Raw genomic sequence first — 23,558 nt, forward strand, 5'->3', positions numbered from 1 at the left:
CAAACAGGTGCTCAGCAAATATCTGTCAAGGGAGTGCATTTGTGAAGCCAGAATTCAAAAGCAAGCCTATCTGTCATTCAGTGCTCTAAAGTGTCATGCACCAAAACAACCAGAGGACTGAGGCAACAATTGTGTTAAATGTTTTTCTCACGTGTCATTGTCTTTACAGCACCCCACCTCCCCAAACTCCAAGCTATTCATGTAGTTCACAGTGCCTGCTGATTGGCTGATTGCTACTCTGTGTATGTGTGTGTGCGTGCGTGCGTGTGTGTGTGTGTGTGTGTGTGTGTGTGTGTGTGTGTGTACCCATGAACATGACTAGTAACAGCCTTCACCCCTCAGTAGCAGCCAGACAGTCACAGCCTCATCAGAGAGGAAATTCTTTCATTCCTAAGACTCCCCGCCGCCCCTTTAGGCAAAGAGACCTTTGACAGAGCTGGAAAACCCTTCCTTTATATACTCAGGGGCTTTGAACTTATGGTCAGCTAATGTATTTCCAAATAGATATATCTTATGAAAGGGGAACACTGCAACAGAAGAAAGCAGTTAACTGCCTGTGGAGCACCTAATCGACTGTCAAGCTGTTTGAAGCACCTTCCATATTGCTCTTTATCTAAGACTGGAATGCCTAGTCTCATTTTTGTCGTGAATGAATATGCAAAGGGAAGCATATCTCTATCTTGGTTAAAGCCACAGGGAAAACAGGGCTGGGTGCTTAAGAGTGTCTTGTCTCCTACAGCCAGAGCCAGGGCTCCATTTTGTGACCCCCCCCCAGATCCGTGGGGTACCTGCTGTGGTAAGGAGAGCAGTGGAGAGTAAGGGGTAAAACCCTGGTCAGGATAAGTAAGACAAGCCTCAAAATGCAGCTTGAGTCAGAGGAGGCACGAGCTGAAGTGGGCGTACCTTCACCTGGATGCTGACCCCACGCGGTACTGTGAGCCTGTGGCTGTGGGAGCCACATCTGGGTCAGCCTGGTGCTAAGATGGGAGTGGAAAATCATCTCACTTCCTCCGGCACCCTCATCCCTGAAGACTCTCCTGCTAGCTAATGCACTGGGGATCTGAACCAGCACTGAATCTGCTCTCTGTTTCCATGGCGACCACTTAAACTTCTCATCATCCTTTCTTCAGACCTTGGAGAAGAGCTATGCTCTCTGGTTTCCATGGCTACCACTTAAACGGATATCCTTGCTTGGCTCTATTGGAAGAGAGTCGCTAGAATCCATTCAAATGAGCTTGGATTACTCTCTTTTTACTTGGAAAATAAAATTAATTTCAAATAAAGTGACACACTTGCTCAGAAGTTTCGGAACTCTTCAAAACAAGGAGGGCGAGCAATGTGGTAAGTGGCTGTCTGAGGCAGGTGGACCACACCTCTTTGATACTCAAAGTGCTCACCCAGATCCTCTGGTTGGTTCTGCCATCTTATAAAGGTGGAGTGGAGGGGAGGGGGTAGCCAGCTTCTCTACCAAATGCAAGCTTTCACCATTGTGGAGAGACAATCAGGATTCCCATCTGTCATTATGTTTTCTGTCAATATATTCACCAAGGGTGGCCCCAGACTTGGATGACAGCCGTAAATAATATGGAGATGATATACCAGTTGCCCGGCACTACTCCAAGCTCTCTAGCAAGACTTGTGGATTGGACGGCTGGCATTCTCAACTTCAAGGCTTTGGGCTAGACAAAATGAAAGAGCTCCAGAGAAATGAGGATGCCTTCTCTATAGGCTTAGACACATCTCTAAACTCTACTGCAGAGATGTTTCCCCAAACTAGAGATGCCAAGAGACCAATTAGAGAATAGTGGCAACATTGAAAACTACCGGTTTCTGCCAAAGAGACTTCCCATTTCTCCTGACAAATCTGAAAGCCTGTGGCAGAGTCCTACTTGACATGGTCTGCTGAGAGGCGTGGCACACGCCCTTGAAGATGGAGCTTGCATTAGACTGCATGGAATGTTCCAGAATGGCACATTCTTCTTCCTGTTTCTTGGGAAAGTGTTGACCTTGTAACTTGTAGTAACAGATGCAATACTCAGACAACCCTAACCCATTTGAGTTGCAAGCAATGGGTGGGGAGTGGGGAGCTGAACATTATTCTTCAACCTTCTTTCTCCAAAGTTCTTCTAAGTCACTTGGAGCGCAGTGGAGGTGAGTGTCCAGGGAAATCTAGGTGGCATGGAGCCTGAAGGCCCTGATGAGTGTATTGAGCACCCTCTTTATTCATCCTCAGGTCAGACCCGGGTTGAAACCCACAGGAGAACATGGATGCCGCCATTTTGATCCTATTGTTGAAGAGTTTCATACATCAACCATTCAGCTGAACAAACCTGTCCAAATCAATGGAGGAAACAATTACCTGGTTACTTGATGGACCCGATGGGTCCTCCGTGTACTTCAGTATAGCTTCAGACAGCCCTGCGCTCAGTGCTTCCTTCTGCAATTTTCTTTGTAACTTTCAATTAGTTGTTACTTATACGGGTGTTTTGTCTACCTATTGTATGTGCACCATGTTCATGCCGTGTTTTGAGGAGGCCAGAGAGGGCATCAGATTGCTGGAACTGGAGTTACAGATGATTGTGAGCCACTGTCTCAGTTAGGGTTTCTGCTGCTGTGAAGAAACATCATGACCACAGCAACTCTTATAAAGGAAAACATTTATTTGAGGTGGCAGCTTACAGTTTCAGAGGTTTAATCCATTATCATCATGGTGGGAGCAGGCAGGCATGGTGCTGGAAAGATTTGCTACATGCGGATATGCAAGCAACAGAGAGAGGGCTGAGTGTCACAGTGAGGGAAACTTGAGCAAAAGATAGCTCAAAACCCATCCCCATAGTGACACGATGCCTCCATCAAAGCCACACTACTTTAACAAGGCCACACCTCCTAATAGTGCCACTCCTTTAGGGGGCCATTTTCTTTCAAACTGCATTCCATTCCCTGGCCCCCAAAGGTTTGTAGCCACATCATAATGCAAAAAATGCATTCAGTTCTACTTCAAAAGTTCCCATAATTTCTAACAGTCTAAACTTACTTAAAAGTCTAAAATTTGAAGTCTCTTCTGAGACTCATGCAATCTCTTAACTGCAATCCCTTGTAAAATTAAAATAAAAGGCAGATCACATACTTCTAGCATATAATGGCACAGGATATACATTACCATTTCAAAATGTAGGGAAGAGAGCAAGGAAATACTGGACCAAAGCAAAACCGAAAACCAGCTGAGCCAACTGCAAGCTCTGCATCTCCATGTCTGAGGTCAAAGTGCTCTTCAGATCTCCACTCCTTTCAGCTTTGTTGACTGCAACACACACTTTTCTTGGGCTGGTTACTCTCCATGTTAGCAGCTCTCCTTGGCAGGTGTCCCACGGCTCTGTCATCTCCAACAATGGATTTTCCAAGGCAATGTTGGTGCTGGGCATCATATCTGGTCCTCTGGGAGAGCAGCCAGTGCTGTTATGTGCTGAGCCATCGCTCCAGGACAGTTTGATGTCTTCTGGATGACAAGTGTCCTGTGCTTTCTAGAGAAGGTTTCTTACTAAAGATGGGGATGGATGTGCTTGCATCCACTGAGTTCCTGAAAGACTCACAGAAAGGCATTGCCAGCGAGGCTGGGCCACTGGGAAATGAAAGCCTAAAAAGCAAATGGCCTTCACGCTACCTCTGCCCTCCAAGGTGTTTCATGTCCCTTTTTAGAAAAGCGAGAAGTCTTTTCTTACTCACATCAGTTTTATTTTCAGGCTGTCTGTAATTTAACCCTAGGGAGGAGAGAAAATACTGACATCATTACGGAGAACAAGTCTGAGACCTTAATAAAAGCAGCAAGCTGTCAGAATTGAGTGATCGCATTCAGAGACTGTCTTGTTTTCCTGTGACTATTTTTAGGGTTCACTATGGGAGCAACAAATGTCAAGGAAAAGCTAAAAGAAATAAGGAATGCTGGGAAGACTGTCAAGATGGGGAAAAGCTCAGCATCACTTGCCCTGCCCCAAAGGCGAGCAGAATGTGGTCACACTGTGTTCTGCATCCATAAAGGAGTCAAGACATTCTCCTTTTGTAGAACAAAAAACCTGCTGGTGACAGGTGGGGTGGATCGAATCGTCAGGGTCTGGAATCCTTATCTCCCAGGGTAAGTTGTCTTTCTTCCACCTACCAAGAGCACTGTTGATGTAGTAAAGTGAATGAGAAAGTGACTAGGATTCCCTGTGGGAATCATTGAAAAGTCTATCCACAAGTAATCTCTCCCACCCAGAGCCTGGGATATTTCTGTTTCTAGCCTCTAAAAATTCATTATAGGGGCTACTGGAGAGATGGCTCAGTGGTTAAGAGCAAGAACCCAGGTTCTATTCCCAGCACCCACATAATTGCTCAAAATACATATATAACTCCAGTCCCGTAGATCATATTTCCTCTTCTGGCCTTCACATGCATGGTGCACAGATGCACATACAGGCAAAGCATCCATACGCAGAAAACATTTAAAGCCTTTTCATTGTAACTGATGTGGAATATAAATCCTAGCAGGACGTGGTAGGCATGCCTGTAATGCTAGCACTTAGGAAGGTGAAGCATGACCTCAAGGTAAAGGCCAGCCTGGGCTACATAGAGAGACCATGTCTCAAACAAAACAAAGCAAATGTAAATATAATGACACAGAGACTATGGGATGTCATTCACCCGGATCTCAGTGTGACTCCCTCTTGTCTGATGGCATTCTTGCCTTTCAGGGGACCATGACCCCTTAAAGTGGTCATGCAGAGTGACTGGAGTTTTTTTTACAGTGAGTGTTTCGTGTGGCCTCACAGCAGTGGCCCCAGTATCCCCCTGAGGATAATGGGGTCTAGCCCCATCAGAATTAATGACTCTACCATGCCAGCATTTTAACAGAATTAATGTAAGAGAACAGGTGTGATTGACATGAGAAAGTCATGACTGGTCTGTAAAGGCTGCAATTACAAGCAGGCTGCCACTCCCACCCAACATTTCTGTGGGTTCTGGAGATCTGAACTCGGTTCCTCGTGCCTGCTGCTTGTACGGCAAGCACTCTATCCACTGAGCCCTCCCCCTAGTTCTACCCTCTTTGTTACAGATTGAGACCTACTGTGTAGGGACGTCTGTAATGCATCTGTCATCCCTGGTCCTTGCATCAAGTCCACTGATCTATGAAGCCCCTGGAGCCCAGAGAAGCAATGGCAAAGTCAAAGCCCCATAGGCAGGCCTGTCATTTCCCAGAGAAGTGCTGAAGATGGGGGTGGGGGGAGCAGGGGACCCACTTCATCTTGCGGTTCCGATGAGCACGAGCCACATAAGCTATGACCAGGTTCCTGTCTGGGTCACTCTCTATGGCATCTGTTGGGGACCCACAAGGTGACTCTGTGTCCACCCATGGCACAGGTGATAGCCAGGACCGTGAGGCACAGTGGGTAAGCACTCTTAATCTGATTGTGCCTCCATGACTTCCCAGCCAGGAGGTTCTCCTGACCACCCGCAGCAGACCCAATTTTCCCGTGTATAATGGGGACAAGAGTCTCACCCTCTAGGATAATAACAAAGACAAAAAACAGTAAAAATACTCAGAACAATGCAAGAGACATAATAAAAACAAAAGGCGGTTTTCTGCCTGCTTCTGGTGTGGTTAAAAGTAGGCACATGCAAGCAGGCAGTGGTGGCACACGCCTTTAATCCCAGCACTCGAGAGGCAGAGGTAGGCAGATCTCTGTGAGTTCAAGGCCCGGCTGGACCGATAACCTCCAAAACAATACAGAGAAACCCTGTCTCATAAAACCAAAAAAAAAAAAAAAAAAAAGTAGGCCCACGCTTTCTCCCTTAGCCTCAGCCAGGCTTGTCTTCTCTCCATCTCCTGACCTTCCCAGAGTACCCAGCCACGATGTCCAGGAAGGGAGCTTGAAAATCGCTTTCTATTGCAAACCCCAGATTTAATCGCTGTTCGATCAGGCCTGTAGAAAGTGCCTGCGTGTCCCAGAATCCACGGCAGCAACACCTTTGACTCTTCCTCGCCAGTTCCTTTTATTCAGCTATTGTTAACAGCTGAAGAAGCAGAGCCCAGGCTTCCTCTCACCCTGAGTTCTGTTGCTAAAACTGCTTATTATTTTGCCTCAGTCCTTTTATTACACAAAATATATACTTGTGTAATATCAGAGGGAAGCCTAAGCCTCCTCCAGGCTGAATAGAACTGCCAGATCCTGGCCAAGCTGAGTTTTGCATTAAAAAAAAAGAAAAGAAAATAGAAACAGGAGATAGAATGGCTTTGTGTTCATTTGTTCTTTTCTTTCTAGAAAACCAACAGGTGTGCTGAGAGGCCACATGGCACCTGTGGTGTATGTACACATATCTTCTGAAGAAAACAAAGTGTTTTCCGTGTCTGCTGACAACACTGTCAAGGTCTGTCCCTTCCCTGTTTAGATGTGTGCATCCTTTAGGCAGGTTCTATTCATTAGTCTATTTGTTTCTTTCTTTCTTTCTTTATTTTTGCCATGCATTCTCCCACTATAGCCCAGAATAGCCTGGAGCTTCCCCACAAGCCTCCTGCCTTAGCCTCCCAAGCAATTTGCCCATCTCCATCTTTAGCAATGTGAGGGGCTCGGCCTTGATAAAGTCTCATGCACAGTTTAGATGGTTGCATTTGCTTTAGAAAGGGTGTGTGTGTGTGTGTGTGTGTGTGTGTGTGTGTGTGTGTGTGTGTATCTGTGTACATGTGCACAAGCAGTTCATTGCTAAGGCACTCTCCATGCTGGTGCTTGGGGTGGTATGTAGCTCAGCCCCTGCCTGCACACCATCCAGATAGTCCTTGTTTCAATCATTTCCCTTTGAGTCTGGAAGATAGAGAAGTGGAGCTGGGAATTCTGTCCCTTTCTATCAGTGCTGACTCTTATTTTGCAATATACCCTGGGCAATTGCCTTCCTGAAATGTTACCCGTGAGCCTCAGAATGTGACATTCCTGACCTAGATGGAGGCAGTGACATCATGGTTTGGCTTTGTTTGCCTTCATATACTGAACATACTGTCTAAGTATAACAGTTATCCCGTGACCTCTATAGGATGCTTGGATTTTTTGTTTGGTTTGGTTTTTTATTCAAAAATGGTCTAACTGGCTCCCCTCCTCCATCTTGCTTCTTCAGAGGATACGACCAGGCTTCAATCCATTTGCCTGCTTAACTGGGTTGTTGGTGGCCACAGGGTAGGAATTTGGACAAAATTAGTAGGAGGTGGGAGATCCTGTGTGTGTGTGTGTGTGTGTGTGTGAGAGAGAGAGAGAGAGAGAGAGAGAGAGAGAGAGAGAGAGAGAGCTTCATGACCTTGGACTAGGCATTAGTTTCTAAGAAATGACATCCAAAGTTCAAGAAACAAAAGAAAACAAATTAGACTTGGTCAAAATTAGAAACATCTGTGCTTTATAATACGAGGGCATCATTAATACAATAAATAGTTAACTTATGTAATGGAGGGGATATTGTAAACCATATGTCTGATAAGGAACTTGTATCAGGAATATAAAGAACTTTTAGTGCTTAGTAATAAAAGTACTGATAGCCAATTGAAACACGGGCCAAAGATTTGAGTAGACATTTCTTTAAAAGTGGCCAGTCATGGCATATGGTGCTCAACACCATAGTCATTGGGGGAATGAAAACCAAAGCCACAGTAAGATACCACTTCCCACTCCCAAGGACAGCTAAACTTTAAAAAACAGCAGAGCTGATATGATAAGCTGATAGAATGAGAACAATGAAAAGAAACTGAAACCTCTATATATTGGTATAAAAAATGCCATTTTTTAAAAAAGAAATCATTTTATCAATTCTCGAGTAGTAGTTAACATGTGACCCAGAGTTCCACCACCAGGTATAATCCCAAGAGAACTAAAAGCATGCATTCCTCAAAAATGTGCTATCGATACATATAACAGCATCCTGTATCATAGTTAAATGGCAGATGCAACTCAAATGTCCAGCAACTACTAAATGGTAAAATAAAATGAAAGCAGTGTGTGAGCAACAGAATGAACCCCCATCTACATTATGACACTGAGTGAACCTTAAAGCCATGGTGTTAGATTAAAGGCGCAAAAAGCCACATACTGTCTTGCTTCTTCCATTTGTATGAAACATCCAGAAGAAACCAGGCACTGAGGTGTGGACAGAATACGGAATGGCTGACGATGGGCATGGGGGTCCTAGAGGGCCTGACGGGATGCCCTTGTAGTGGTCATGGCTATGTAACTCTGTGGCCATGCTGAAGCCCCCATGATTGAGCATGTTAAAAATGTCAATTTTGTGATATGCGAGTTATATAAGGAAGTTTTTAAGGGTGTAAGGCCAGAGATGACTCAAGAGTGACACCAAGATTTGGAATCTAAGCCAAAATCTGAGACAGGGAATGTGGCCAATGAGTGGTATTAAGACTAGGAGCATGGCTTTGTGTGTGTCGGACAGGGTCAACCTGAGTTTAGAGGGTGTGGCCGGGGCTGATGGTACAAAATCAGGCATTATTAGCGTTTTCATAGAATCTTCAGCTCTGGGCTGGGTAAGGCGACAAAGAGAGCAAGAGTGAACAGAGGAGGGGAAAGTCCACCAAAGACTGTGCGCCGGGCCTGTGATGTGATGACAGCTCTCTGTGTGGGTCCAAGATGGCTGCCCCACAGACAGTGAGCACGGTCCATCCTGCAGTGAGGTTGAAAGTGGTTCTCCACAGCTAGGTGTGGAGAGTACAGCCAGTGATACAGCTGGGGCCCAAACGCAAGCCACTCAGTCCTCCAAGCAAACTTGATTGAAAGGATGAGATTTATGAACTCCACTGTTTGATTTATTTTGAAAATCAAATTCATCTAAAGGCTTCACCCAAAGTCACCGTGTGGAGGACTCCGAGTTTTTAATGAGTTTTTTTTCTCCCTTTGAATCCTGCGCCTCTTGGATAATCATAATTTTGTATGTGGGGACATGTCTTCCGTCCTATTTTCTTTCCCCATCGCCTCTCCATTTTCTTTCAATCTCAACTCGTGATTGCAAGATTAGCATCTCGCCCGTGATGAGTCAGGCACATTGAATAGCTTCCCAATGTGTGTTTAAAATATATTGAGATCCCATCTTGGAAATATGGTGTGTAAGTTGCTTCAGACTGCACTGTTCCTATCGAATAACAGCTAATCAACAAGAAGCCAAACAGCCCGATGACTAGCATGCCTGAGCAGACAGTCTTCATTCTTCGAATTATTTTTCAGCCCAAATATTTTACTCCTCCAAATCATGGGGACATACAAACATCTCAGGAGGCTGCTGGCTTCTGGCATCCCCTAACGGGGAATAAAGTGACAGATTCGGATTGCCTTTTTCACTTGGTAGTCGCTACAACTGCAGAGACAGGGCTGGCTTTTGTCGACCAGAATTAGAATTCAGGGAAAGTCTTTTTTTTCCTAAGGAAGGCATCGTGGAGTGCCAGCTAGCATAACATGTGAACCTCTCTTAAGCACATCCCAGGTTTTCTCCAGGTTAAGACAACGGGTTTGTTTCTGTCCGTTTTAACCCAGCACCAGTGACTGATTCTGTGAGTGAGTGCTCATTCCCACTCAAGGGCTGGCATCTCTCCAGTCAGGGCCCCCACCCTCTTCATCCAATGCCAAGATGCAGGTAAAGAAGATACTGCTGCCGCCTATGACTCCAGCCACCTCTTCTCACAGTCCGTGCCAAGTTCACAGCCATCGTGGGTGAATGGGAAGTGGAGCATGCCTTAGATGGTCACCCTCTGCAAATGGATGAGGATGTGTGGATTTGGGAGAGGGTGGCAGAAAGCTTCGGAGATATACGACAAGCCAGGTGACCTGGGTGAATCATTCAATCTGCCTAGGTGGACTTCGCTCTTTAGTGGTTTACCCCTTTCCAAGGTGGGAGAAGGACCTTGTAGAGGAATTGTCTTTGTTGAAGGCAGCAGTAGATGGACTGGGCTTACTAAGTGAGACTGACTTCAGCCCAGGAGACATAGGTGAAATTCAACAGTGTAAGTGCCAGGGAGGGCTTGGTGACCACAGAAATAAAGTCAGTAGATGCTGGCCTCCTCCTGAGCCCCCGCTGCAGAAAGTTGTTCTCCCTCACGTCACCTGTGTTTGTAACAGGGAACCTGATGATTTGATGATTCAGTCTAAGCTTCTATGTAACAAGTGTCTCCCCTGCTTTCCTTCATGGGGTTTTAGGCATCAACTCATCCTACCTGAAATGGCTTTTCCCAGATTCCAGAATTTCCCGTGTTCGTCTCGGGAACCATATGTATTAGTTCCTTTCCTGGTGCTATAACAAAATACTTGAGACAAACCAATGTACAAAGAAGACCAGGTTTGTTTAGTTCACAGTTCTAAGACTAGGAAATACAAGAGCTTGATGCTGGCATCTACCTTGGGTCTTCTTGCTGTGTCAGTATAGTGAGAAACATCACATGGTCAGGCAGGAGAAATGCTCTAGCTTAGGTCTCTCTTCCTCTTTGCTTTTTAATACATTTTAGGTGCCCAACAGGGGGCACATGGTCTTGCACATGCTAGACAAGCACCACCAAGCCATACCCTTGCTCTGTCTTGCTCTTCTTAGAGAGCCACTAACTCCATCATGGGAGCCCTATTCTCATGGACTCACCCTTAGATACCACTAACATACAAACTTAGGGATTGAGCTTGCAGCATAGACTTTCAGAAGCATTTTTATATCATGGCACCTCAGGTCAGGAAGTGGGAAGAAATCATCAAGTAAAGTCTCCCCGCAGCAGGGGAACTGATAATGACTGCGCAGATAAATTTTCTTCCAGCAAAACCAGTGTGCTCCCCCAGACTGCTAGCAGAGAGGGGGGGGGCATGTCCCCTAGGCAAGCCACTCTTGGGACTGCCCTTCCCACGGGGAGTCAATATTGGGGCCCCATGCTGACTTCACTGGAGGCACAGGCCCACAGAGATCCAGGGATGGCCCGTTTGCTGAGAGCTCAGAGAACAAATGGAAAATAAGCAGAGTGTAAATTCGAAGGATTAGAGCGCAGCTCAAGAGACAAAGGCCTCAAACGGCTGGCATTTGGCAACCGAGCCAAGGAGAAGACAAAGCTTTGCCCAGGCTCATGAGCTCACTCGTGTTAGATTTCCCTGGCATGGCTACGTCTTAGCCTGTAAATTCAGAACGTCACTTGGAGTCAATGATAGCATCTGCCCCCCAAAGCTGGCTTAAGAGAGCACTAGTTGGGGCTGGAGATATGTTTCATCTTCCAGTTGTATCCCCCTAACTCTCCTCTTCCTGCAAAGTCCCCATTGCATTGGAGCCTAGCCTGCTCCAGGATGACCTCATCTTCGTTCACTACTTGCATCTCAACAACCCCATTTCCAAATTGAGCCCCATCCTGAGGGACTGGGGTTATTTGCCATTTTAAGGGAGAGTAGTGAAGGCAACCAGGACTCAAGGCAGTTGACACACAGTGGGTGCACGTCGCCCCTGCCTCTCGGATGGTCATGCTCTCCCCAGTTTTGTGCTTGGCTGGCCCAGCTGCTCTTCTAACCTACTGCAGCCCCCACCGGCTCAGTCTGCTAATAGAAGGCCAGAGCTGCAGCATGATTTACAGGCATAGCGATGATTGACAGCAATATTATTCAAATCACGTTACGTCATTATTATATTTTATCCACTTTCTCTAATCAGTTTTCTAACTTCTCTAAGGAACACTATACAATAGGCAACATTGTCTCTCTATTTTACAGACAACACTGAGGGAAAGAGTTCTTGGGAAACTGGGTGAGGCTACCCAAGCGTTAGGTGGGCCCACTTGGGTTCCAGCACAGGTAGATGGACACTGGGCTGTCATGTCCTCAAACAGCAGCCACACAGGTGTCTGTTCTGTGTGTCCTCCAAATACTCGACTGGTGATGGGGTTGGTGGTGTATTCTTATATTAAGAACTGGGAACAGGGAGCTGGAAAGATGGCTCAGTGGTTAAGAGCACTGGCTATTCTTTCAGAGGACCCGGATTCGATTCCAAGCACACACATGGCAGCTCACAGCCATCTGTGACTCCAGTTCCAAGGTACCCAACATCCTCTTGCAGGCAAAACACCAATGCACATAAATTTAAAAAAAAGACCTGGGAACAGGTTTGATTATCAAGGTACCACAAATCAGATCCATGTCATCAGCTCTCCGTGAATGTTGGGTATATAGAGAAGGAGGTGACCGGTCATTTCCTTGTGGGAAGAATAGAGCCTAGAGTCTCATGGCCACAATTGTCCTTTCTCTCTGATCACCATTCACACTCCCATGATTGAGGGGACCAGAGGTGTAGGCCTTGCTGTCTTTTTCACAACAACGATGGAGAAGAACTCCCTCTAGCATTTGGGCTTTTGGCAGGGGTGGACAAGAGGTAGAATTTAAACTTGATCAAGTCAAGCCAGACCCCACACCAGGCAACAGCTGTGGAAGCACCACAAATGTGAGAAATGCATTAGTAGCTGAGTGTGTGGCACACAGAGGATTTAGAGTCCAACGCCAGCTTGGGCTGTGTGGGGAGATCCTCTCTAAACAAAGAACAAAACCTGTTACTTTCCCCCATTTCCTCCACAGATCTGGGATCTGGAGACGCACGGCTGTTGCTTTACAGCTTCTTCCAAAGCCAGTGGTATCAAGGGAGAACTTGCCGCCTGCCTCTACCTCTCTGGACCAAGAGCTCTGTGTGTGGCCACAGATGCCCTGGCTTTTCTTCACCTGAAAGCAGGGTACAGGCTGTCTGTCCTCTGAGTTTTGTGTGTGGAATGTTCTAGAGGGTGCTAGGAGATTTCAATGCTCTACCATTCAGGTCACAGGCTCTGAAACTGCAGCCCTGAGTGGGCCTCTAGCCTTCAGCTTATATTTGACAGGGCCTTTTAGCATCCCCCCCCCAGCAACACTGGAGTAATCTGCACTATCCAGGGGTAACTTCCCCTTGGGCCTATCCCACCAACAGCCTTAAGCCTATAGTACATAAAGATTCATTGTGTGGGAGCAGAAGCCAGGTACAAAGGCAGAAGATGAACAGAGAGGGGTCTGTTCGCATAGTGCTGTTGCTTCTGCCATGCCCCATGTCCTAGAATTCCCCCATCCATAAAACAAGTTAGCCATTTAGGGGACACATACCCAAGTGACGAGACAAGACTGGAATGGGGACCTCTGAGTAGATTCCGTTCCCCAGCGATGGGCCTATAATGCCTTGAGAGTGGACTCTCCTCAATTTCACATGTATTCTAGTTCCCGTGACATCCCCACACTCTACCCCAAACCCCAGTTACAACACCATTGCCTCCTTGACAAGGAATGTAGTGGCCACTTGCCTTTTCTCCCACCTCTGCCTGCCTGGGCTGAACCTGTCTGGTCTTAGACACTCAGAGAAGATACTATACACTGATATCAGTTTGTCCCAGGTCATTGCTGTCTCTGCCATACCCAAACAAAGGCTTTCTGTGCCTACAGTAGCATCAGGTGTACAGGTTGTCTAGTTCAAGCCTTTGTAGATGAATAATTAGGGATCCAGGAGCTGGGGGTGGATTGCCATGGTGTACGGGAACCAGGAGCAAACAACAAGACATCCTGCCTCTGGGGGAGGGCAGCCTTCTGGTTTCTCTCTGCACCCACCCCCTGCAGCAATAAATCAAAGCAGAGAGGGAACCGTACATTAAAAAACAAAACAGGGAAAAAAGCGTAAGAAACACATATAGACATAGAGACACACAAACTGACTCACACAGAAACCCCCTAGAATCAAAAACGGGGAAACTATAAAATACAGCAAAAGACCCGTAGGGTAAGAAAGAGAGAGAAGGTCCAGACAAAGCACTATGAGGCAAAGAACCTCCAGAGACACCCCTGAGTTTGCTTTGTGTTCTTCTGCTGTACGTGGGGCCTGGCCTTAAGAGTGGTTCACACACCGAGTGAGACTCCATTAGAAAAGACGGATTTTTCATTTGGTTATCACCCGGAGATAGCTTCTGGGTTGGGGATGTGGGCTTGTGTCCACCTCCACTCTCAGCGCTGGCGGATCAGGGCCAGACCTGTGCAGGTCCTGTGCATGCTGCCAAAGCCTCTGGGAGTTCACGTGTGCGTTGGTCCTGCTGTGTATAGATGGCCCTGTTTCCTGGGTGTCCTCCATCCTCTCTGGCTCTTACACTCTTTCTGCTCCTTTTCCAGGGATTCCTTGAGCTGTGAGGGGAGGATTTGATGGAGGCGTCCTATTTAGGAGTGTTCTCACTCTCAGTACACTGTCCAGCTGTGGTCCTGCATTTATTCCCAGCTACTGCAGGAGGATTCTTCTGATCTATGAGCGTTGCAGAGTGTCACTAGGAGTCATTTTGTGGCTATGTTCCTTTAGCAGAACAGTGGTATCTGTTTTCCCCTAGGTCCCTAGTCTCAATTTCTGGGCCACAGAGCAGTGTCAGAGATGGGTTCCATCTCATGGAGTGTTTGAGTCTTTAGGGAACTTCTACGTGTGCCAATTTGTATGTCTCTGCATCTATGTCTGTTTCTTGTGCTTTTTCTTTGGCTCTTTGTTTTTCCGTTTTGTTTGTCTGTTTACTTTGTCCTATTTAAGTTCATTTTTAGTTTTGTACCATTCAAACTTGCTTATTTTTTTTTTTTAGCTGCCAGTTTGTTTTCTAATGAGAGAACAGGAAGGGATGTGGATTTGGGCATGTGGGGAGGTGGGAGGAAGCAGAGAGGAGGTAGGAGGAGCTGGGAGGAGGTGGGGAAGCTGGAAGGAGGTGGGGGAGCTGGGAGGAGGTGGGGGGGAGATAGGGAGGAGCTGGGGCAGGGGGAGCCATAATCAGAATATTTTGTATGGAAAAGAAATCAAACTAACACCAAAAAACCACAAAGGGCTGGAGAGATGGTTCAGCAGTTAAGAGAAGTGGCTGCTCTTGCGAAGGACTCAGGTTAAAGTTCCAGTGCCCACACAATACCTCGGTGGCTCACAACTATCCTTAACTCCAGCTCCAGGGAATCCTCTTGTGACTTCTGCAAAAATGAGGCACTAGTGTGGTACACATGCATACATGCAGCCAAAACACTCATGCACATTTAATTAATGAATTAACCTAAAACAAAGCCTGAGACCAAAGGAAATGTACTTCCTAATACCTGTTCCCACAGCCTGCAAGGAAGCATCCTCCATGCCCTAAGAGACCCAAAAGCCATCAGTCTGGGATTCAAGAGCTGCTGGGAATCCAGCATGGGACTGATCAAGACCCATTGAATGTGGTGTCAGTGAGGAGGCCTAGGCAATCTATGGATCCCTGGGTAGTAGATCAGTATTTATCCCCAGCATACAAATGGACTTTGGGTGCCCATCCCACAATGAGAGATGCACTCTTAGCCTGGACTCTTGGGGAAGGTTCAAGGCCCTGCCCTGGATGAAATGACAGACTATAGACAACCCCATGAAGGGCCTCACCCTCCCTGGGGAAAGGAGGGGATATTGGGTGGGGAGGGCATGGGAGGAGGGGAGGGAAAGGGAGAGGGCCCTGGGATTGACATGTGAAGCAACCTTGTTTCTAATTTAAATGTAAAAAAAATTTTTAAAAAGAGGCCCAGAGGCAACGGAATAAGCCACACCCTCCTGTGGAAAGGAGCCCCCCCCTGCCCCACCAGCATGAATGATGGGTGCTTGGCGTATGCTTTGAGAACTGCAGAGCTCTCTGTAATCCAAAAGCATGGACCTCGTCACAGCCAGCCCAGAGCAAGTGTGGCCCATTCTCCTTTTATTTGTTATTTTTGTGTGGGTGCTGGGAACCAAACCCAGCTCCTCCAGAAGAACAGCCAGTGCTTTTAACCTCTGAGCCATCTCTCCAGCCCTGTGTGGCCCACACTTAATCCCCTGTTACTCCTCCTGGCTATACAAAGCACATTCTTCCTCTCTGTCACAGTTTTGTTTTGTTTTACCATCGTTCAGCATTTCTGAGACTCCAAAGCCAGAATACACGGGTCCAGATTAGGATGCAGAACAGTCTTACAGTGATACAGTATCATAGCCTATGTGTTTCAGATACTATGCCACGATGGTGACAGGCTTCCTGTGCCCCAAATCAAGACTCTTGCCCTCCCCATGTTTTCTCTTGATTTGTGAACATGGACGTGGGAGACAGGGTCAAAGGTCGAGCTGCATGTTAAGAGTTCATTTCAAGGGAGCTGGAGATGGCTCAGTGGTCAAGAAGACACACTGAGGGCTGGAGAGATGGCTAGGAGGTTAAGAGCACTGGTTGCTCTGCCAGAGGTCCTGAGTTCAATTCCCAGCAACCACATGATTGCTCACAACCATCTATAATGAGATCTGGTGCCCTCTTCTGGTGTGCAGGTACACATGCAGGCAGAATACATGATAGATAGATAGATAGATAGATAGATAGATAGATAGATAGATAGATAGATAAGATAGATCAATAGATATCGATAGATAGATAACACATTGCTCTTGCATTGGTTTACAACTGCCTCTAACTCTAGTTCTAGAGGACCTGACACCTCTGGCCCATATAGGCACCTGCACTCCCGCACTTAAGCCCACACATGGATACACTCATAACCACAATTGAAAAAGAATTTAAATTAACTTCATGAAAAAGCAAGCACATTTCAGGGCATTGCACGTGGCCCTGGTATTGGCCATCCACCCCCTTCCTAACCTCAGTAAAGCCATGTGGCTGGATAGAACGGCTTAGAAAACTCAAATAGAGACATAGCTAAATGATTGGTGCAGCCAGGCTCCTGAGCGATCTGGAATGTTTCGCTCAGGATGCCAACGCAGCCTGCTTACAGGGGAAACTTCTGCCAATCAAATTGCTGTGTGTTCTGTATGATAGAATTGTGTAGAACAAACAACCTGCTTAATTAATTTCTGTTGGAACGCAATGCAATGATAGGAGTTCTGCTTCTTGGGCAACACAATCTCAATCTCTAGTGCTAACACTTAGCTGCCAGATCATGTCCTTGCCCTCGTCCACCCCATCCCTGCTGTCACTCAGGAGCTGGGCAACCCAGAGTTACCTAACCCTCATTTGCTGAAGCTCCTCCCCCAGCACCTAGGAAAGCGGTCAGACCAACAGCTAGACCCAGATTTTTCCCTCCTTTCCCTTTGTTCCTCCCTTCTGTGAACTTCCTGCCTCATCCTGCCTGGACCAGATCCCCGACCCACACACTCATCTCCTAAAGCCCCGGGACAGGCTGTTCTTCCTTGGAGAGTAGTTTGAGCATTATGCCTGAGGCTTCAGATCCATGGGAGGCTGTGCTGTTCTCTAGCAAGCAAGCTTGAGGATTCGCTGCAGATCAATGAAGAGGCAGGGAGGCAGGGAGACCACACATGGAATTTATGTTCGGTATTACGTCCACTGCATGCCAACATTTATATCCGTTTCCTTGTAATTTTTCCTCATGTTCCCATAAGAGATTGTATTTTGCAGATGAGGAAATCGGGCCATAGGGTTTGAGTTGCTGTCGAGTGCTGGCCTCTGAGAGGCAGTATATGGAACTAGGCTCTGGTTGCACTGCTCTGCCCTTCGCATCTGGGTACACATGGAGTCACAGGGCCTGCTGCTACCTGCTTGGCCTCAGCCCTGCAGTTACTGAGAAACGGAGTATTCTGGCACGAGGATTCATAGTGTGCTAATTTGTTTGTGTTTGTTTGGGAGAAAATCTAAATGCTCAGCACCCTAGATCGTTCTGCAAGTCATCAAATCACACTCCTCCTGCCCTTAAAAAGAGATATGTGGCCCCTTGTGGTGGCACACACCTATGATCCTATTATTGCTCAGGAGACAGAATCAGAATGACCTTGAGTTTGAGGACAGCCTGAGCTACGGGAGAACCAGTTCCAAGCAATCAGTCAGTCAGTCAGTCAGTCAGTCAGTCAGTCAGTCAGTCAGTCGGAAGTGCACGCTTTCTGTTTTCTTCTTTAGTGGTCATTGTAAGGCATCATGAGTCGATCACATGTGTTCTGAGTGTGCCTTATCATATGTGGTGTTCTAAGAATGTGCACATATCTCTTCCTACTTAGTTCCTGGTTCCTAGTTAGAGTTGCTATTGCTGTGATGAAACTCCATGACCAAAGCAGCTAGGGGAGGAGAGGGTTTATTTGCCTTACACTTCCATATCACATTCATCATCAAAGGAAGTCGGGACAGGAACTCAAGCAGGGCAGGAGGCAGGAGCTGATGCAGAGGCCATGGAAGGGTGCTGTTTACTGGCTTGCTCCCCACAGCTTGCTCAACCTGTTTTGTTTTGTTTTTTTATAGAACCCAGGACCACCTGTCCAGAGATGGCACCACCCACAATGGGCTGGGCCCTCCCACATCAACCACTAATTAAGAAAATGCCCAGCAGCCTTGCCTGCAGCTGGATCTTATGGAGGCAATTTCTCAATAGAGGCTCCCTCCTCTTTGATGACTTGATGACTCTAACCTGTGTGTAGTTGACATAAAACCAGCCAGCACACCTTTACAACACTTAAAGCAGATGTTACTGCCCTTAGATTGCAGGTTAGAGAGTGGAATTTTGAGCAGTTAGGCAATTTCCCTAGATGCATCGTTTGAGCCCCAAGCTTCTCCTGCTAGCCACTGTATAATGGAGAATCAGACCAGTCCCCTCAGTATCCCTGGCGTACGCCACCACAACTGTCCATTGTTTCTCTTTTTCATGAGCCAGATCCGCCCCAGAGCCCCACCTGGCACGTTCCCACCAAGAGCCTGTGGTATGCTGCAGATACAACCCAACCTTCAGGCATGTGGTCAGCTGCTGTGAAGCATCTGTAAGTACCATCCACTCCTGATGTCTAGGCAACGACATGTTTGTGAGGTAGCCTGGTCCCTCCATCTTCCTATTACAGCTGAGCAGTGTGTTCTGAGTGGGATGGACATTCAGTTCTGCTCTGTTAATGATCCCGTATTGTTCGGACAGTCTGCTCAGAGTCAAGTGGAAGAGCCTGTTGGCTGCCGAGTGGCTCCCAGGATGCGTTATTAGGAAGGAACATCCAACCCGAGAGTATTACATTTTTGTGATATCTTGTATGCTGTTCTCATGAACTGGTGGAAACTCCAATCCACTGTCTGCTCCGAGGACTTTGAGAGCAGGCTCTATGCCTACCTCAAAGGAAGCCTCCTTGGGGTGGGGACTGACTTCAGCCATCAAGACTGAGGATATTGGACTCCCTGAAGGAGAACTCTCACTCAAAGCTTGCTCCAGGGAAGACCCAAAAAAGACTAATGGTGAGAACAATTGTGCTGAGGGAGATCTGAGGGCTGGAAGTTTAGAAGGTACAGGAAATGAACCCTACTGTCACAGTTTCTTTTTCAGTGGCCTCAATAAAATATCCTAACAAATACAACTTCATGGACAGGAGGGTTATTTTAGTTAACATTCCAAGGTACAGTCCTTTGTTGTCTGGAAGTCATGGCAGCAGAAGCTGCAGACAGCTGGTCCAGCATTCACAGTCCAGAAGTGTGAGCCTAGGTCACATCCATAGTCCAGAAGTGTGAGCTTTGAGATGGCCTGTTTCTGGCTCCTGATGCTTTAGCAACTGACCCTGATTTATCAAATTCTATTTCCCGTTGTTCTCATCACATCACATCCAGAGTTCAGAAATGTGAGCTCAGGTCACACTGCCTCCACAGTGAGCCTAGGTCACACTGGATCCATAGTCCAGAAGTGTGAGCCTAGGTCACAGCACATCCATAGTCTAGAAGTGTGAGCCTAGGTCACACTGTATCCACAGTCTAGAAGTGTGAACTTAGGTCACACTGTATCCACAGTCCAGAAGTGTGAACTTAGGTCACACTGTATTCACAGTCCAGAAGTGTGAGCCTAGGTCACACTGTATCCACAGTCCAGAAATGTGAGCCTAGGTCACACTGTATCCACAGTCCAGAGGTGTGAACTTAGGTCACACTGTATTCACAGTCCAGAAATGTGAGCCTAGGTCACACTGTATCCACAGTCCAGAAGTGTGAACTTAGGTCACACTGTATCCACAGTCCAGAAATGTGAACTTAGGTCACACTGTATCCACAGTCCAGAAGTGTGAACCTAGGTCACACTGTATTCACAGTCCAGAAATGTGAGCCTAGGTCACACTGTATTCACAGTCTAGAAGTGTGAACTTAGGTCACACTGTATCCACAGTCCAGAGGTGTGAACTTAGGTCACACTGTATCCACAGTCCAGAAATGTGAACTTAGGTCACACTGTATCCACAGTCCAGAAATGTGAGCCTAGGTCACACTGTATCCACAGTCTAGAAGTGTGAACTTAGGTCACACTGTATTCACAGTCCAGAGGTGTGAACTTAGGTCACACTGTATCCACAGTCCAGAAATGTGAGCCTAGGTCACACTGTATCCACAGTCTAGAAGTGTGAGCCTAGGTCACACTGTATCCACAGTCTAGAAGTGTGAACTTAGGTCACACTGTATTCACAGTCCAGAAGTGTGAACTTAGGTCACACTGTATTCACAGTCCAGAAGTGTGAACTTAGGTCACACTGTATCCACAGTCTAGAAGTGTGAACTTAGGTCACACCATATCCAAATCCAGAAGCATGAGTCTAGCTCTTCATTCAGTTCAGGACCAATGCACAAAACTGTGCCTCTCACATTCAGGATGGGCTTTCCTACCTCTATTAATCCAAGCTTAAGAAAATCCCCACCATGCATGCCCACAGGCCAGCCTAAATCTAGACAGTTCTTCACCAAGATTTCCTTCCCCTGTGAGTCTATATTGTGTCAAGGTGACAGTTAACACCATAACACCCACCAGCCCCTTGACTCTGGACATTGAAACTGCAGACTGTGAAACCAAACATTTCTGTTGTTTAAATGATCTAATCATGGCAATTTGCTATGGCTGTGATAGCAGTTTAATACATTCAAATAAGCTCTGTGGGAGTCCAGACACTTTCTAGGCAAACATTTATTTTTAAGATTTATTTTTTAATATGTGTAGGTATTTTGCCTGCATGTGTGTCTGTGCACCATGTATGTACTGTCTGCAGAGGCCAGAAGAGGGCACTGGATGCCCTGGACCTGAAGTTATAGATAGTTATGAACTACCATGTGGGGGCTAGGAACTGAATCCCTCATCCTCTAAGCCATCTCTCCAGCTCCTATAAACTGTCCTCTTTAATATTTATGTCGCCATATTTAATATTTATATCATCCGGCCTCTAAATGCAAATTTCCTTTGATTTGATAGCCATTATTGTTAAGCCATCTTTCTTTCAACCTTTCATACAGGTAGTGAAAGTGTGGGACTTTGAAACAGGAAGACAGGTGTCTGAATTTATTGGGACTCATGGCAATGCTGGTATCACCTGTCTGACTTTTGACTCCAGTGGAAGAAGGTACACCATTTCTCTAGGGTCAAGAACCTTTCGGTAGGCTAATCTGGGTCATGTCATCCTAGTGTGACAATCTGTTTCCTAGGCTCATCACTGGGGGCAGAGACGGCTGTCTGAAAATATGGAGCTACAACAATGGACACTGTCTCCACACCCTTCAGCACGGCAAGTGAGGCTGGGCTACTCCAGCAATGCTCCCTCCATACGGTATTAGTGCACATCTGGGCATTTACCATAAATGGAAAAGGAACCAAGTGGGAGAGAGCCTACAGTGTGGGTGACATCTCCACCTCCCCTTCCTCTATATTTCTCATTATTCAATGTTTCTGAGCTTGAGTTTCACGGGGATACAATCACAGAAATTAAATGCAGGTCTCTTATAAATCTCCTCCCATGCCCCAAGGCAGGTCATTCATTCATTTGCTGTGTCTATTTTTGGTTTAAAAAAAAGTTCCCTGATTCTGGCCTGTAAAATGCTAACAGAGCAGAGAAGATGCACATTCTTCAACTACTAGAGGGAAATAAATAAAGTCAAGGTGAAAGAGACGTAAAACTAAAATTACAAGCCTCATTCCCGAATCTGCTTTGACCTCTATGTGACCAGTTGCCCATTCACTCACTTAGTGAATCACTCACTATGGGGTCCTCTCAGGGGAAGCCAAGTCTCTTCCTGTAGCCAATCAAAGGCAGACTCAGGGAAGGCAGATTAATGAATGATGCTTTACTGATGTGGGTGACATTTGACCCTTTGCTGAACACTAGATAATAATGATGAAGTCTGTTCTGATCATCAGACATAGGACAACATATGAAAGCTGAATTAAGCAAGAGCTAATAGAGAAAAATGTTTGATGTAAAATGATAATGTATTTCTAGATGAAAATCGAAGTGAAGTCTGCGATTGTACCTACATGGAGGTGAACCAAAATAGGTGAGTTTCATTCGGCTGGAACTATATTTAAATAGGACCTCCCCCCCCCCTAGTTGGGAAAAAATTAGTTGTATTAGTTAGCTTTTTTCATTACTGTGAAAACATCCCTGAGATCAAGCGGGGGTTGGCATTTTGGCTCATAGATTCTTGGTCTCAGTCCATCCGCTGAGGTCTGATGGTGGAAACGTCGTGGTAGAAGGACAATGGAACAGAAAAGATACTCACATCATGGAAAACCAGAAGAAAAGTGAGGCAAACACAAGATACAGCCTTCAAAGTCACACCTCAGTGGCCCACATCCTCCAACTAAAATCCATGTCTTTTTTTTCTTCTTTAAAAGATTTACTTACTTTGCATATATGTGAGCCTGCATGAGTTTATATGTACCTCATATGTGCAGATGTCCATGGAAGTCAGAGGGCATAAGACAGGTGCCCTGGATCTGGAGTAATAGACAGTTGGGACCCACCTGACATGGGTGCTGGGAACCAAAATGGGGTCCTCTGCAAAAACAGTTGGTGTTCTTGGTCAGTGTATGAAGGCCACTGTGTGATGGTCACTGTGTGATGGTCACTTTGTGAGCCCAGAGGCTCAGCAGTTAACAGCACTGACTGTTCTGGCATAGGACCCAGTTCTGGGCTCCATAGTCACCAGAGATACACGTGATGGACAACATAGATGTAAATGTAACGCCCCATATTCATTAAGATAAAATAATAATAATTTTTTAAATTCAAAGTAACAAATCAGAGTGGAGCAAGTAACTTCAGCTACCATAAATCAAAAAAGAAAAACACAGTAATTCCTTCCTGGGCACTAAGAGAGTGAAGCAATCCTTGGGCCATTTCTGTGAAGAGCCCAGAGGTGGGGTGGGAGTGTGGGGAGGGTCAGACATGCTCTAAAGAGCAAGTCATTCCCAGGAAGGCAGCTGCTCACAGAGAATCTGTAGACCACAGAAATGATGGGTTGGACTGTTTCTGGCTCCTGATGCTTTAACGACTGGCCCTGATTTATCAAATTCCATTACCCATTGTTCTCCATTGCATTGGAAAAGTGTGTATCAATTTTCATTTATTATGTGGATAGAGCATGGTTAAATCATAAAGTTAATTCCATATAAAAGTAAACCAATAGAAGTTGAAGTGTTAATGTAACATTGTGTTGTTGTTTTAGGTGTGTCATAGCTGTTGGATGGGACAGAAGAATAAATGTGTATTTTGTAAGTGAAATGCAACACATGAAGACATTTAAA

General features: G+C 46.2%; 1 protein-coding gene across 7 annotated transcripts in view; it reads left to right on the plus strand.

Moving 5' to 3' along the window:
• The window catches only part of LOC101822514 (WD repeat-containing protein on Y chromosome-like), a 115,777-nt gene that overhangs the window by 68,779 nt on the left and 23,440 nt on the right, over positions 1 to 23,558 (plus strand). For all 7 annotated transcript variants that reach the window (XM_040751410.1, XM_040751407.1, XM_040751406.1 and 4 more), the window contains 8 exons: positions 3,886 to 4,129; positions 6,297 to 6,402; positions 12,594 to 12,745; positions 18,690 to 18,792; positions 21,272 to 21,378; positions 21,461 to 21,540; positions 22,252 to 22,306; positions 23,480 to 23,525. In XM_040751410.1, coding sequence (XP_040607344.1) covers positions 3,886 to 4,129; positions 6,297 to 6,402; positions 12,594 to 12,745; positions 18,690 to 18,792; positions 21,272 to 21,378; positions 21,461 to 21,540; positions 22,252 to 22,306; positions 23,480 to 23,525 — 893 coding nt within the window. The remainder of the gene's footprint in view (positions 1 to 3,885; positions 4,130 to 6,296; positions 6,403 to 12,593; positions 12,746 to 18,689; positions 18,793 to 21,271; positions 21,379 to 21,460; positions 21,541 to 22,251; positions 22,307 to 23,479; positions 23,526 to 23,558) is intronic.

This window comes from Mesocricetus auratus, unplaced genomic scaffold (genome assembly GCF_017639785.1).
Source record: "Mesocricetus auratus isolate SY011 unplaced genomic scaffold, BCM_Maur_2.0 Super-Scaffold_100008, whole genome shotgun sequence".
NCBI classification, from domain to species: Eukaryota; Metazoa; Chordata; class Mammalia; order Rodentia; family Cricetidae; genus Mesocricetus; species Mesocricetus auratus.